General features: G+C 40.5%; 1 protein-coding gene across 10 annotated transcripts in view; it reads left to right on the plus strand.

The window, feature by feature from the left end:
• Positions 1–14,968, plus strand: part of CAMK2D (calcium/calmodulin dependent protein kinase II delta) — a 468,012-nt gene that overhangs the window by 177,184 nt on the left and 275,860 nt on the right. For 4 of the 10 annotated variants that reach the window (XM_032632322.1, XM_032632321.1, XM_032632323.1 and 1 more), the window contains exon 4: positions 8,352–8,446. In XM_032632322.1, coding sequence (XP_032488213.1) covers positions 8,352–8,446 — 95 coding nt within the window. Of the gene's footprint in view, positions 1–5,926; positions 6,745–8,351; positions 8,447–8,752; positions 8,798–14,968 lie in introns of those variants that run through there. The other 6 variants (XM_032632332.1, XM_032632329.1, XM_032632337.1 and 3 more) reach the window with 6 other exon arrangements.

The following is a 14,968-nucleotide window of genomic DNA, read 5'->3' on the forward strand; positions in this document are numbered from 1 at the left end:
TGATGGACTGAATGGCAGTTCCTTGCCATGCCGGGGCCAATAGCCTCATTACAGGAGTGGTAAGTGTTGCAACAGTAGTAAGTGAAAGTCATAACCCGTGCACAGAGTGACGCCGAAAGCTCGGCCTTTGTACCCTGGTGCCAAATCAAATCTCAGAGACAGGGTTTTGGGTGAAGTAGAAAAGAATAGCTTTATTGCTTTGCCAGGCAAAGGAGGACACAGTGGCTCCTGCCCCAAAAAACTGTGTCCCTGGGAGGGGACCTGGGAGGATTTATAGCAACAGTTCAAGGGTGGGGTTGCTGATAAGATTAGGATGTGTGTAGGGCCTGCACTCCTCTAATCTGGTCTCAGGTAATATATATATATTTTAAATTAATTAATTAATTTATTGGCTGCATTGGGTCTTCATTGCTTTGCCTGGGCTTTCTCCAGTTGTGGGGAGCGGGGGCTTCTCGTTGCAGAACACAGGCTCTAGGCACACAGGCTTCAGTAGTTGTGGCACATGGGCTCAGTAGTTGTGGCGCACATGCTTAGTTGCTCCATGGCATGTGGGATCTTCCCCCAGGCATGTAGGATCTTCCTAGATCACGGTTTGAGCCCATGTCCCCTGCATTGGCAGGCAGATTATTAACCTCCGCATCACCAGGGAAGTCCTTGTCTCAGGTGTTCTTGATGAGTTTCTCTGGGTCCTTTAATGTTGCCTCAGGTGATTTTTGGGCTGCTTCTCCCTTGATTAGCAACTGTTAGAATCTGCCCTTTGGAACTCCCTACAAACAAGAAAATGGGGGACAGAAAGCCTTCTGTGCCCAGGAGCCCCACAGGGTCCTGCTGGGTTTCCAGAGGAATACTCAGCATCTGCTAATTCGTTTTCTTTGTTAATGACTCCACAATCTTTTACACAATTGCTTCAATTTGTACATCATATTCAATGTAATTTCCTGCTACAATTCCTTTAGCAGTGGTAGGTATGTATGTATGTTCATGGAGGATAGTATGCTAACCCGTATACTTGAAAGTAATGGGAAAAGAGCTACTTTTTTTTTTTTTTTTTTAATTTATTTTTATTTATTTTTGGCTGTGTTGGGTCTTCGCTTCTGTGCGAGGGCTTTCTCCAGTTGCGGAGAGCGGGGGCCGCTCTTCATCGCGGTGCGCGGGCCTCTCACCGTCACGGCCCCTCCCATTGCAGAGCACAGGCTCCAGACGCGCAGGCTCAGTAGTTGTGGCTCACGGGCCTAGCCGCTCCGCGGCATGCGGGATCCTCCCAGACCAGGGCCCGAACCCGTGTCCCCTGCATCGGCAGGCGGACCCCCAACCACTGCGCCACCAGGGAAGCCAAGAGCTACTTTTTGATTGGATGGATATCGTTTATTTTCTTGTTTATTTGCACATTTTTTATTTTGAGTAAAAAAAAAAAATTCAGCATCTGATGAAGCAAAGAAAAACTTTTCTATTACTACCTTTTGTTTTATGAATAATTTCTTTTTTTAATAAATTTTAAAATCATTGTGTTCTGAATTCACAGCATTTTAAAATTTATTTATTTTTTATTTTATTTATTTTTGGCTGTGTTGGGTCTTTGTCACTGCGCACGGGCCTTCTCTAGTTGCGGTAAGCAGGGGCTACTCTTCCTTGCGGTGCGCAGGCTTCTCATTGTGGTGGCTTCTCTTGTTGCGGAGCACGGGCTCTAGGCGTGTGGGCTTCAGTAGTTGTGGCTCGTGGGCTCTACAGCACAGGCTCAGTAGTTGTAGCGCACAGGCTTAGTTGCTCCGTGGCATGTGGGATCTTCCCAGACCTGGGCTCAAACCCGTGTCCCCTGCATTGGCAGGTGGATTCTTAACCACTGTGCCACCAGGGAAGTCCCAACAGTTAATTTCTTCATCTGTAAATTTATCTTGCACAAATGGATGGTGTGGCGAATAGATTATCCACTTACTTGTAGACTGTATTTGTGTCGGGCTCTATGTGGTTAAGTCACTGTACCTTAGGAAGACTAACTGAAAAAAGCCACAGCAAGTTGCTTTGTTCTCCTTGCCTCTAAAACTGCAGTGAAGAGTGGCTTACAATACAGACCCTGCTAAAATGCTCACAGAAATATACATACTACGGATGGATTCGGCCTTTGGGGGTGCTATGGAGATAGTCATCTCTTCCTTCTTTCTTGTATGTAACTTTGTAGCAAGGGAAATGAGTGACTGTGAATAGCTGTTTTGTTTAAGTATTAGAAATTTATCCCTTCCTAGTGGGACTACTGAAGCCTTGCAATTTTTATCTACAAGAGTTCTATCTTTTATTCTCATGTTGTATTTGTATGTAGTGATCATTTTCAGTGTCTTCTGTCTCTTTGCTGTTTGTCAGTTAATGCTATCACAAAAAAGGGATGGGACACATTTAGAGCAAGATTTCTTCCTTGTCTTGGCACTGACATGATTTCACCTGATTGAAGTCCAGTAGTCTAGGTAGTGAAAGGGCTCTGCTTACAACTACTTTTCAAACCAACAGTCGCCCAACCCTAACCCCCCCCCACCCCTTCCCCTTTGTTTGCTGTTACTGCCTTTCCCGTATTAAAGGGTAAATTTTTAAAGTTGATAAAATTATGAATACTTTGTTTCCGCCTTAGCAAAGTAGAAAGTTAGAAGCAGTACACTGAGTGATCTCAATTTTTGTGTGATTAACTAAATCAATTGAGAAACCAAATATGCTGTTTAGAAATTTTTTTTTTCATTTTACACATGAAAAATTCACTTTAAGCCACACTTTTCATTTCCTTACATTGACTTGTGTCTTCACAATGAGCTCTAGTTATTTAAAACCTTTGGCACTGCCTTTTATTTCAGTGTAAAATTTAGTAAGGCCAATATATCTAAAAAACAGAAATTCCTTCTCCTTTATGGACTCCAATGACAAGAAAATTAGTACTAGATCCTTTTTTCTTGATGTCAATTATTTGTGTATTTAAAAAATCCATTTCTGTGCATAAACACTTTTAATCATGGGATACTGTGAGCATCTTGATTGAAAATGATCACCCTTATAGTAAGATGTCTTAATGGTATGTTAATTATCAACTACCAATTTTAATATGAAAATTGTGATTAATCTAAACCCCCAAATAATTAATTTACCCATTAACAAAATTCATCCGGCAGCTATTATGTGCCACACATTATTCTAGTTGCTAGAAATAGAGCAGTGAACAACATACAATAATTCATGCCCTTGGGGAGCTTGTGTTCTAGTTGGGAAGTATAAACAATTAACAAGAAAAAAATGTATAGTACACTATATGGTAATAGGTATTGAGGGGAAAAATAAAGCAGGGAATGGGACTAGAAATCATGTCTGAGAGAGGTGCAGTCATTGATAGAGTGGGCAGGGAAGACCACCACAGTAAGGTAATATTTGAGAAAATATTGGAGGGAGGTGAAGAAATGAGATAGGATGATAACTAAGAGATGAACATTCTGGGAGGCAGAGAACAGCAAATGCAAAGTCCCTAAGAAGAAGCATGCTCCAGGAACAACAGAGGCCAGTGTGGCCAGAGGGTGAGCCAGGGCACAAATTGAGGTAAGAAGGCTAATGGAGTAGGGGTAGAGATTCTCTCGGGCCTTATAAGCCATCTTTAGTATTGTTTTTAGTCCAGTTGAGATGGGGTGAAGCTTTCATAAGGTTTTGAGCATAAGCATCGTTTGTTCTGACTGAGGTTTTAAGGGGATCATTCTGGCTGTTTGGGCTGAGGCTTGAATGAAAGGAGGCAGGGCAGAAGCAGGAGACCAGGAAGGAGGCAAGAGATGATAATATGGAATTTCAGTGTAACTTTCAAAGGATTACTGTCTTAAGGAGTCCAAACATCAGAAATAACTGTCAGTTTTTCTTAAATAAGAGAAATATTTTAATTAGTACAAAATATAGATCAGGGAATGGTGCAAATATAGATTAAGCAGTGTTTGCTTAAAAAGTACACATTTATTGTCTTACACATTTGTCTAATAATAGGTCAGTATTAAAACTCAGTTGTTTCCTTTATTGTATCACACAATCATCATAACCATTTACAATTATGGGTAGTTTAAATAACAGATAAATACAGTAATTATGTAGGCCTCATTACTTGAATATTTAAAAAACAATTTTCTTCCCCAGAGTTGTAAAATTCTGTATTATCTGTTTTAAGTTTACTTCTGTTTCATTTTTAGATTCACATAAGAATATTAAATTATTACATTATAACTTGGAACCATGTTGCTAAATATTTAAGATATATATTAAAAATCTTTAGCTGAGACTAAATTATTGTTTTTCAACTTTCTAGCCCAATTATTAATATTTAGACACGTTTTTTCTTTTCTTCATATAGTTTTTGGTATCTTTTCTTGTACACTACATTTTACACAATATTTGCTTTTTATGGTTAGGAATCAAAATATGTACAAAGTCCAGTTTTGTTATAAGCCTTAAAAATTGTGATCACTTTGAGAACTTTGGTAAAGACATCAGTTATTGGCAGAATAGCATTCCCCAGATCAGGAAATAAGGGAATTAGGATTATGTGTGACGGTGGGCAAATTCACTAATTAACAGGAGCCTTTGAGAGCAAGAAATAACTCCTTCCAATCTTAGATTCTCTGGACCTCCTATTTACCTTTCAACTTCCAGCTATGGAAATTTGAATCCCTGATGTAATGCTAACGATGCAAATTAGCAATAGAATTACAGGTTTTTAAAGTCCCCATACTGTAAAACAAAAGGCAGTAATTTGAAAAAGACCATTCACAACTCTTTCGGTTTTGGTCTGCTTCTAAGTTTGCAATTGCATAGTTTATTAAAGACAGAGGACTGGAAGGAAGGCCCACGGGTTGTTTTAGCACTCAGCAATTCTATTTTAAATGTAATGGATAGTTTTTTTCCTCGTATTTACTGTAAACAATGACAGATATGCTAATAAATAGCACGTGTTCTTGAACTATAAAGTGATTTTTCAGATAGCCATTTACGGAGTATACTAAGGTGCCACAGTCCCACCAGATCTTTGAGCGTACAAGCAAAGCAGGCACGACCTCGCCTTTTCCTTTTTCCTTTTGCAAAGCGAAAGGCACTAGACCTGTTCACGTGATGCGAGTGACGTCAGACCCTACCAGGTCGCGTGACCGACACCCAACCTTCCCACTACCCCGCCCCCGCCGCCAAGCAGGAAATCTCGCGAGAAACCGTCTTACTATCAGAACTCACTGAGGTTACAGGGGAGTTTACTCTGTAGGGAAGGTGTGGCCCCGTGGCGGAGTTTTTGCTTTCATTCTGTTAACATTCATGGCCGAAGCAAAGGCCTTTGGGGGTTGCTAGAGTCTGAGCAACCCAACCTAGAAAACGGCGGGGGGACGTGGAGAGTGAGGTGGCAGTCATATCAGAAGTGAAACGTGGCACGGCGGGCGTCGCCCCTCGCCGAAGAGGCTGCGGGGGAGGGAGGAACCCCGTGCCGGGCTCCTAGAAGCAGGCGGCGTGGCTTCTGCTGGGTGGGCCCGAGCATCACCGGGAGGTGTGGGAGGCTGGGACCCTTCTCTGGAAACAGTCGACTACCCACATCCGGCCCCCGCTGTGTCAACACGGAGCCGCGCCCAGATGAAGCGCCTGCACCCCTCGCCCCTCTACCTAAGGCACCACGGCTTGCGCGCCGGCGGGGGTCGGCGCCCACAACCCGGCCGGGGGCCTCTGCGACCCCCGGCAGCAGCCCTCGGCAGTCCACGAGTTACCCCACGTATTCCCGCTAACTCAGCCCCACATTTAGGCAGGAGCCTAATTGCGGGTTTAACTGTAATTTGGACGTCTCGCCCCATTCACCTAAACCCTCTCCCGGCTTCTCCCCCGCACGTCCTCCACCCACCTGGTCTCTCCCTAGACAGCTCTGCGCGTGTGTGAGGCTCGGGGAGGGAGGAAAGGAGGGTGGGAAAGGGACACTGTTAGTGTCGCTAGCAAGACGTGTGGGACCAGCAAGAGGAGGCTTCGTGAGGGAGGGGGTGCTGCCAGGCGCCGGGGAGGAGGCGGAGGCCTGGGGACAGCAGACGAGGCTTCGCCCGAGCCCAGCGCTTCTTCTTCCGCCGCGCAGTCTCGGAGCGGCGTGGGCTCGTGGGGAGCGCGAGGCGGCCGAGGTGCCCGCGGTTGGGAGGCCGGCGCTGGCGCACCCCGCGCCTGCTGACAGCTGCAGCTGGGCTCGAGCTGTCCGCTCCCGGCTCCGCGGCCTCCGCCCCCTCGGGCTCCCTCCCCTCCGCTTCTACCCCTCCTGCTCCGGTGCGGATCATTTCGCAACTGCTCGCCTCTCGCCCCGTGCCCGGCTGTTTTTCCATTTCCCGGTCCCTCTTCTTGAGTACTTTGCCCCTGCATTTGAGGAGAGGGGCTGGAAAGGGGGCGGGTGGAACAACCGGAGGAGAAGAAGGAAGCGAGGCCCGGAGGAGGAGGAGAAGGAGGAGGATCGGCGGACCGTAGGGAGGAGACCCCACGCCACCCTTTCTGGTCATCTCCCCTCCCGCCCCGCCCCTGCGCATACTCCCTCGCCGGCGAGCTACTTTCGGACGAGGGAAGTGAGGGCGGCCCTGGGTGACAGCGCCGCGGGACTAGTCCTGGGGAAGCCGCGCGTCTGCTCGCGTCTTGTCCGCCGCGCTCCCAGCCAGGGGTACAGCCCGGACCCAGGATGGCTTCGACTACAACCTGTACCAGGTTCACGGACGAGTATCAGCTTTTCGAGGAGCTCGGAAAGTAAGCGCCTTTGCCGGGCACCCTCACGTCCCCTTTCCAGCAGAGGGCGGGTCGCGTTACCCCCGACCCACCGGCCTCCCGCGTGGGGCGAGGGAATTTGGGAGACGGGAGGAGAGGGAGGAGGGCCCCTGGTGTGTCAGCTCGGAGGAAGGTGCTGTGTTAGTAAGAGGAGGGGACAAAGAAGGGGCAAGACCTTCCACCCCGGCTGTGGCCCATTCCGATAATCCTCAGCCCACCTTCTCCCGCTCCCCCCACCTTTCTGCACCAGAGACTTGGTGGATTTACGATCCCTGCAGTTGTAGCTGTCATCCTGAGAAGTGTGCGAGCGTGTGTCTGTGTGTATGGAGAGGAAACAAGAACCCATGTAAAATGCAACATAGATCATGTTTTCTGTAAATAGAGATGCCGCCTGCTTCGCAGGCGTGTCGGCCGTACGACCCACGTACGGATGAGAACTCGCTGCCACAGACGGTGCCATATTTATTGATGCCGAAAGTTCAACTTGGCGTAGAGTCTATTTCGCGTCCAGTAGTTGTTCTGTCCAGGAAAAGGGCCACCCCAAGGGACTCGAACCCCTGTCCCATATCCACGATTATTCTTTGCACTAGATTACTCGCTCATCATCATCCTTCCTAGGATTTACGTGTACATCTTCGCATTCTCTGGGAGGATTTATTTATACAGGCAGCGGAAAAGCCCTTTGGTGACCGGGAGAGAGCTTCCCAAGGGTAGCCCATCGTTGTGTAAAACGACCTCCTACACCTGACGGGCAGAACTACTGTACTTGGTGATGTTAAGGAAGGGTACAGGAGACCTATTGAGAACCTATGCAAAGAATCTAGAGGCCGAGCCGTGAACGTTAATTTATGTAGCATCAAACCCAAACCCAAATCATCTGTCGCTAGTTTCGAACATTGCTTAAGGAAGGGGCGCGTTTATGTGTGTTGTTGTTTTATACAGTTGAATTAAAGGACATGTAAATATCTTTTAAATGTAATGAAAATCATATCCTTATATATTTATGTTGTCTGCTGTTAAAACATGGAGAATATGTCGGAAGAGCAGCTTAATTCAAATCTCTCCCCTCCCCCAGCCCAAAACAGGGCACAGAGAAATCACCATAGCAGGATTTGTTAAACCCCACTCAAGTGTTCCTAAGACTTATTTTAATGAAAACAATCACCATATTTACTTACTTGGAGCCACATTAATTTTATTTTTCCCTACTAAAATAAATAGGCAGATTTTTTGCTGCTCCGTCTCAGCTCTGCTCTTTGCAGGGTTTCTTCTCAGAGCATTTGGTGCTGTGTTAGCGTGAAGTGTAAAATGTTTTCAAATTTCATGTGCAAACAAGAGCCGTCGTAATTGGCAGTTCTCTTCATTTTGTTGATTAATAATGTGTGCTCCCAGTTAATGAAATCTAATTTTATTCTTCAACATTAAAGAGGGTCTCAGTTTCCAGGAAGAACGGTTCGTTTTCTGGATATTACTTTATGGTATACTGATATTTGACAGTTCACTAAGTTCAATAAAAATGCTCAGATGTGCGTTTTTAATAGAATATCAGAGCTGATTATATTGATGACCTGCTAATTATTGGTTTTCAGGGGGGCATTCTCAGTGGTGAGAAGATGTATGAAAATCCCTACTGGACAAGAATATGCTGCCAAAATTATCAACACCAAAAAGCTTTCTGCTAGGGGTGGGTATTTTCAATCACATATATATGTTACTTGTGTATTTGTCATGTTGGTTGTTTGTTCTGTTGTATGTTGGTTCTGTTGTATGTAAATATGTCATTTAGTTATAATTGTAGCCTTAGGTATCATATGACATTTTGTGATTATTTCCTTCCTGAATGCCTCTTGGTCTGTACAGTTTAAAAATAAATGACCAAATACAATTGTTATTTGATAAATTGTTATTAAAATGCTATCTGTCCTGTGAGTAGTAGCATAAATAACTATTTTAAAGCAAATAAATGTCACTAAGTGCATTTTGCCTTTAGCTCCCCTGTGAAATAACTTTCAGAAAAACCCTGGAATGGAAAAATGTAAGTCTCACAACTGTCATTATTCCCTTTTGCTTTTGAGAGGAAAAATGGGTCATAACTCAGCTGAATCATATATTTCAATTGTAGTTACACTTGAACTTAATTCATCAAGGTATATTTAACAGTAATGGTGTTGGGAGGAAAATTTTATGGTTGCTATATTCGAGGAAATTCAGCTTGATTTTCTGTGTGCAGTTCAGACCTTTACTGGATCGTCTGCAGTAAGGCTTCTCACTCATGTAATGTATTTTACACATGCTTTATAACCACAAAGGTAATTCGTACTCATACAATAGCTGTTGACATAAGCAAAAAACTTGTAGGGGCCTCATTGCATTCTTTTTATTTTGTTGAACTCATGCAAAAGTACTTATACTGAAAGGGTAAGCATTCCAATTGTTGTGAGCACGTGTCTAAGGTGTTTCCATGGGAATTTATGGCTTGATGAAATAAAAATGAAGTTAAAATGAACAAAATGCCATAGTGTAGGTCCATTACAGTGACCTGGTTTATTTTAAGTAACGAGAGAAAAAATTCCATTAGGGTTACTTTTCCTTTAATTTGTCTTCTAAAAAGTGTTGCTTTCTAGAGTATCCTGGTATCATTGTGTCTGTCTCTGCCATGATTTTTTTTTCTCTTCATTGCAGATTCTACTTTTTAACGTGTACTTTAGATTTAGGTTGACATTTCAGTTTATTCATTTAAATGGGATTTTGTTGTGATTTCCTTCACCTGATTTTAATGAGTCTGAGGACGGTCTACCTGTTAAAGTAACCCGCACCATAGATTCAGGACATGAGAACTAACGAGAAGCACGTTATGCTCAATTATGTTCCCTTTCCCCACTTCTCTCTCCTCCACAGAACATCTTTAATGGTAAAGGAGCTGCTAGACTGTAAATGACATTTTAGTGTTAAAAAGAAAAAGGAAAAAGTGTAGTCAGATTTTTTTCGGTGCTTATATAATTTCTTCCTGTGTGCTAGGTACTTTTGGCAGGAGTGGGGTATCCGTTCTTTTGGAGGCGTTACAACACCTATCCCATATCTTTCAGTGGCTTTAAATTTTCTCTCAAAATAAATCAGTCTTGTGCTTCATGTTTACTAATTTCTTAGTTAGACTCATCCCTTTTCATCTACCGCAGTTCATACTACCTACACCAGGGTGGCAAATACGCCTGTCTCTGCTCACATACATTTTATTTTACTTTCTTTTGCCTCGAATGGGTGGAGGATAAGTCTTCTCTAGCCTGATGGGACTCCTTCTCCCTGCTACTCTGCTGATGTTTCTCACCTGCTCATACTCTGCCTTAGAGAACAATCTACTCCAAAGCCACCTTGCCCCTTCTGGATTTAATGATCCTTATTGTTCAGATTACATTTAGGGAAAGTAGTTAGGGTGAAGGGCTAACATGCATGCTTCTTGTTCTCCCTTTGCAATTTTCTTTTCTTGTGACTTTGGGCAAGTTTCTTAACCTACTGAAGAATGAGGTGAAGAAGAAGGTGTGGGAACTAGATGCCCTGGATTTAAATTATGATTCCCCTACCTATTATTTGTGTGATCTTGGGCAGTTTACGTATTTTCTATGAGCCTCAGTTTTCTCATCTGTAAAATCAAATAATAATTTAACTCTCTTATAGGGTTTTTGTGACAAGTAAGTGAATTAATGCAGTATAGAACAATGCCTGCTATGTAATACGCATTAGGTGAATATTGGCTGCTGTTACCTCATTGGGTTGTTGTAAGGATCAAAGGAAATTGTTTGTGTGACAGAACTTGAAAATCATAAATCCAGTGGCAGCCTTGATTTAGCTGTGAGAACCCGGTTTGAATCTTGGTTCTACTACTTAGTGTACTTAGTATTGTAGATTTGGTTCGCTCACTTAACTTTTCTTGGTCTCAGGTGATTCTTCAGTAAAATGGGGGAAAAAATCCCTATATGGTATTAATGGGCTGTTTTGAGGATTCAGTGAATTTTATGAGAACTACTTCTTAAAAAGTGCAAAGTGCTGTGTCAATTTTACTTATTACTGCTCACCTATAAAATACTGTCGTACTTTTCCTTCAAAATGTTCAATTTATTTTATATTGTCACACTAATTAGAGTTGTTTATAGAATATTTATACCTTTGAATGTATACATTTGTTAAACCTATACTGATAGTAAGCTATAAACTCTTAATGGGAGAATACCATGCTTTCATTTTTTAGTATCACATTCTACAGCATTGAGGACATAGTAGGGGGGGCTCAGTGCAGAGTGACTCGTATCAAATGTGGCTATTAAATGGTGTGTAAAGGAGTTAGATACCTAGTTCATTCCTAAGAACAAGCAAATACTGGATGTAAAGAAGTCTGTAAGGTAGTATAGTAAGAGCAAGTGCTTAAAAATATGAATTCTCCTTTCAAAGCACTCCCTTCCCAGAAGATAATCCTAAAAAACTTCTTTTGCAGAAAAAAATTTAAAGTAATTTCCTTAAAGGGAAATGTAGAATGAAATGCGAAACAGCATTTTTTCACCTCAAGGTAATGACTTTTTTTTTTTGATAGCGTATGGCAGTTTTTGTGGATCATGGAACTTTTTCTGCAAATTTTTGTTTGTATTATTAGAAATGCCATACCTCTGTAAATCCAAGTTTTAAGCCTATTTGTTTTAAAGACTAAGCAGGTCCTTCAACTCCATTAAATAATGTTCTTTAAGTGTAACATTACAACTGAAAAAGAAAGGCCATTGTCAGTACATCTAAGAGCATGAGGGAATTGCCAAAACTTTGGCTACATTCCTGCACAAATTTGCACCTCCAGCTATACTGTCACCCATGTATTTTTCTGTGCCTAGATGTTAATGGATTTCCAGCAGACAGTTTCAGTTGCATTTCCTCTCAGCTGTTAGTCACACACAGCATATTTGGGAGACTCAGAGTCTGTTGAAGACTTTCTTTCCTTTTTGCGTTAACACGTGCATGCAAAGAGCATTCATACTCTTTGCATGCACTCTGTTCGTACGTTCATACGGTACTGATCACATAGATGAGTACATTCATATATCATTTGGCTTGTTTTTAAAATAAAAAATAGTGTAGAAATGTTTCAGTCATCTGATATTTTATATGTAATTTCTGTCCTCTAAAATTTTTTTTGTTAGCTAGGAATAGAAGGTGTGCTTAGTAAATGGTAGATAGTGATAATAGAATTTTCTCATATTATTACCATGACAAGTAGAAATTATATCATTTTGATAAATTAGGTTAGTACTTAACAAATGCTAATTTGCCCTTCTCTTTTGATATTTTGTCTATTTTGACATTTTTATAACTGTAAGGTACTGTCAGATTACGTAAAGTCCATGAAGGACTGTGATTGCAGTTCAGAATCCAGTGGACTGATGGTTCTGGTGGCAGATGTCTTTGGAAACAGTGCATGTGACTTATTTCACATTTTAAAGCCTCCTTGTGGTAAAAGATTTTTGTATGTTTTTGGTCATTAGAAACCACTTCTTATTACATAGAGTCTGTGATATACCATAAGTCATTGTTTTGTAAAATATTATAAATTACAATAGAAACTTGAAATAATATATGCTACTACAAGTATACTTTACCTCTATCGCTAAAGTTAAAATGGGGTTTCATTTTATATTTCTGTAAAACTTCAGATATAATGCAAGTAAACTTTGATTTTGCTAGTTTTGTTAATTCCTAGATTGGTATTACTAGACCATGAATCAGGACTTTATAAACTGTTTTGACCATGTACAGAAAATTAGGTCTCAGCTGTAAAATCTGAATATTGCATGTATGTCCCTAAGTAGTCTTATTTATGTTATAATAGGGATGTCAATAACTAACTCTTGCTACACTGTTTTCTTTTTTTGGCATCCAGGCAGTCAAGAAATTACTGTAATTTCTCAACCTCGTGGTTACTTGTCTTGAATTGGAAGTAGAACTGAGACGATATAGGTGAATCAAGTTCTGATTATACATTATTGATTTGGCAATTTAGAACTAATTGGGCAAATGATACTAACTTTTGAAAAGTTTCTTGGCTCAAACAATATTTTCAGAAAAAATTAGTAAATCATTTGAATTTTGTACATGGAATCTCTACAACTCTTCAATTATTGAGACCCAAAGTGGCATATATCATCCTTATCATTTTAGTGTCCTTTGGTTATGTTTAGTTGTATTTACATTTACATAGACTTTAATATTAAGTATTTATTTTTCTCTTTTGGTGAATAAAAATATTATTGATATTCAAAAGTAGGAGATAGAAAATAAACATGTATATCTGTATTTCCAGGAAATAATGAAAATACTTTAAGTATCCCAGCATCATTAAATAAGGCAAACTTAGGGAATGTGGTTGTCAAGTGCTTCACTGTGATGGTTAATAACTCGTATAACCTCTACCTGACTGATCATTCAGTAGGAATTGAACACCCTGAGAACCTTGATTGTTTATACATTTAGATTAATACTTTTCATTTCCATTGAAATATTGAATCAATTCAATATAAAAACTAAAATTTAGTAATTTTTATGAGTTTTTTCAATGTTAACAATCATGAATTACTATAAAGCACATAGTAGGATTTTCTTGGACATTTAACTTCTTTTGTTAACCCAAAGTTTAATTTTTAAGTCTTTTCCTTGGGCTCATACGGAGGTAGGCCAACTCCTAGTGTCTCTAGGGCTGGTCAGTATTTTTTTTTAAAGTAAATACTCATTTATTGGGGTATAATGTGTAGAGTTTTTTTTAAAATAAATTATTGGCAATTGGTTAATGATTGTTTACATGGAAGGCTATTTTAAAGCTTTTAAATTATAGTAGTATCATTTAGTAAATTGTACTGCGATATATTAAATGGAGCCTTAGCAAAATATTTTTACTCTAAAATGTAATACCTTTATAATTTATATTTTATACTGCTTTATAGATTACTAAGCACATTCACAAAGATGACCTCATTTTATGTTTTTATTTGATAAATATTTAATGATTAAAATTATTAAACTTTACATATCTACACAAATAGAGAGCACAGAAGACATAAATGGTGGTATAAGTCTAGCATGAATAAAGTGCCGTGGATTTTCAAAGGAGGGAAAGATTATTTCTGCCTAGGGAAGTGAAGGAAGGCTTTTATATAATATGGATTTAAATAAATATTTAAAACCATAATGCAGATGGGGCTCAAGTACCAAAGTCTAAATAAACAATTTGGAGAGAGTGTTCAAAATAGTTTAGATATCTGATTATAATGAAAATTTTATTTTATTCATATGGTATGTTTATTGTGACTATTAGTAAGACGTTATTTTTGTAGTAGGAAATTTTTTAGGTGACAAAATTCTTACGATGCCAGTTAAAGTAGATATCACAATACTAAGGTGAATTCATAGACCTTTCATCTGCCATAACCTGTCTCTTACTCTAGGATGGGAAAACTGGTAGGTTTGGAGGGGAGAGAGCACAGCTCTGTTTGTTGTTAGGTTTTGATTTTAAATATCAACTATTATAATTATACACAGTCACAGAACAACATCATCATTGACTTTTTTTAGTTAGGTGAACCCTTTTTAATACTACAATCTCCTTTTAAGACACTTTATTTAATCCACACTGCAGCATTCAGATAGACAATGTTATCTCCATTTTTAAATAGTTACTAAGAGCCTCAGTGTTAGTAAATGTTAGAATCAAGAATTTCAACCCAGTTTTCTCTGGCTCTAAAGCCTGGATCTCTTCTATCATCACATCCCATTGATTGCTGTTACAGAGAACTTATCTTAACCTTTCTGTACTGATCTGTATGTGCTTGACTCATCTCCCCTCTAAACTTCAGGTTCCTTTATAAAAAGAACTATGTCTTATATACATCTTTGTATTCCCAATGCAATGTATGGAACTGAGTATTTATTGGAAAATATATTTGGGGTTCCAACTTGTGAGAGAAGATAGTGTTTTAATTGCTGCAGTAACATAAGATCAAAATGAAGTTTCAGAAGGCCTCACCATGCTCTTTTGTGAAAGGAAAACAATGTAGTGAAAAATCTTTTTAAAATGGTAGGAAAGGGGGCTTCCCTGGTGGCGCAGTGGTTGAGAGTCTGCCTGCCAATGCAGGGGACACGGGTTCGAGCCCTGGTCTGGGAAGATCCCACATGCAGCAGA

Source organism: Phocoena sinus, chromosome 5 (genome assembly GCF_008692025.1).
Source record: "Phocoena sinus isolate mPhoSin1 chromosome 5, mPhoSin1.pri, whole genome shotgun sequence".
In the NCBI taxonomy this organism is placed as follows: Eukaryota; Metazoa; Chordata; class Mammalia; order Artiodactyla; family Phocoenidae; genus Phocoena; species Phocoena sinus.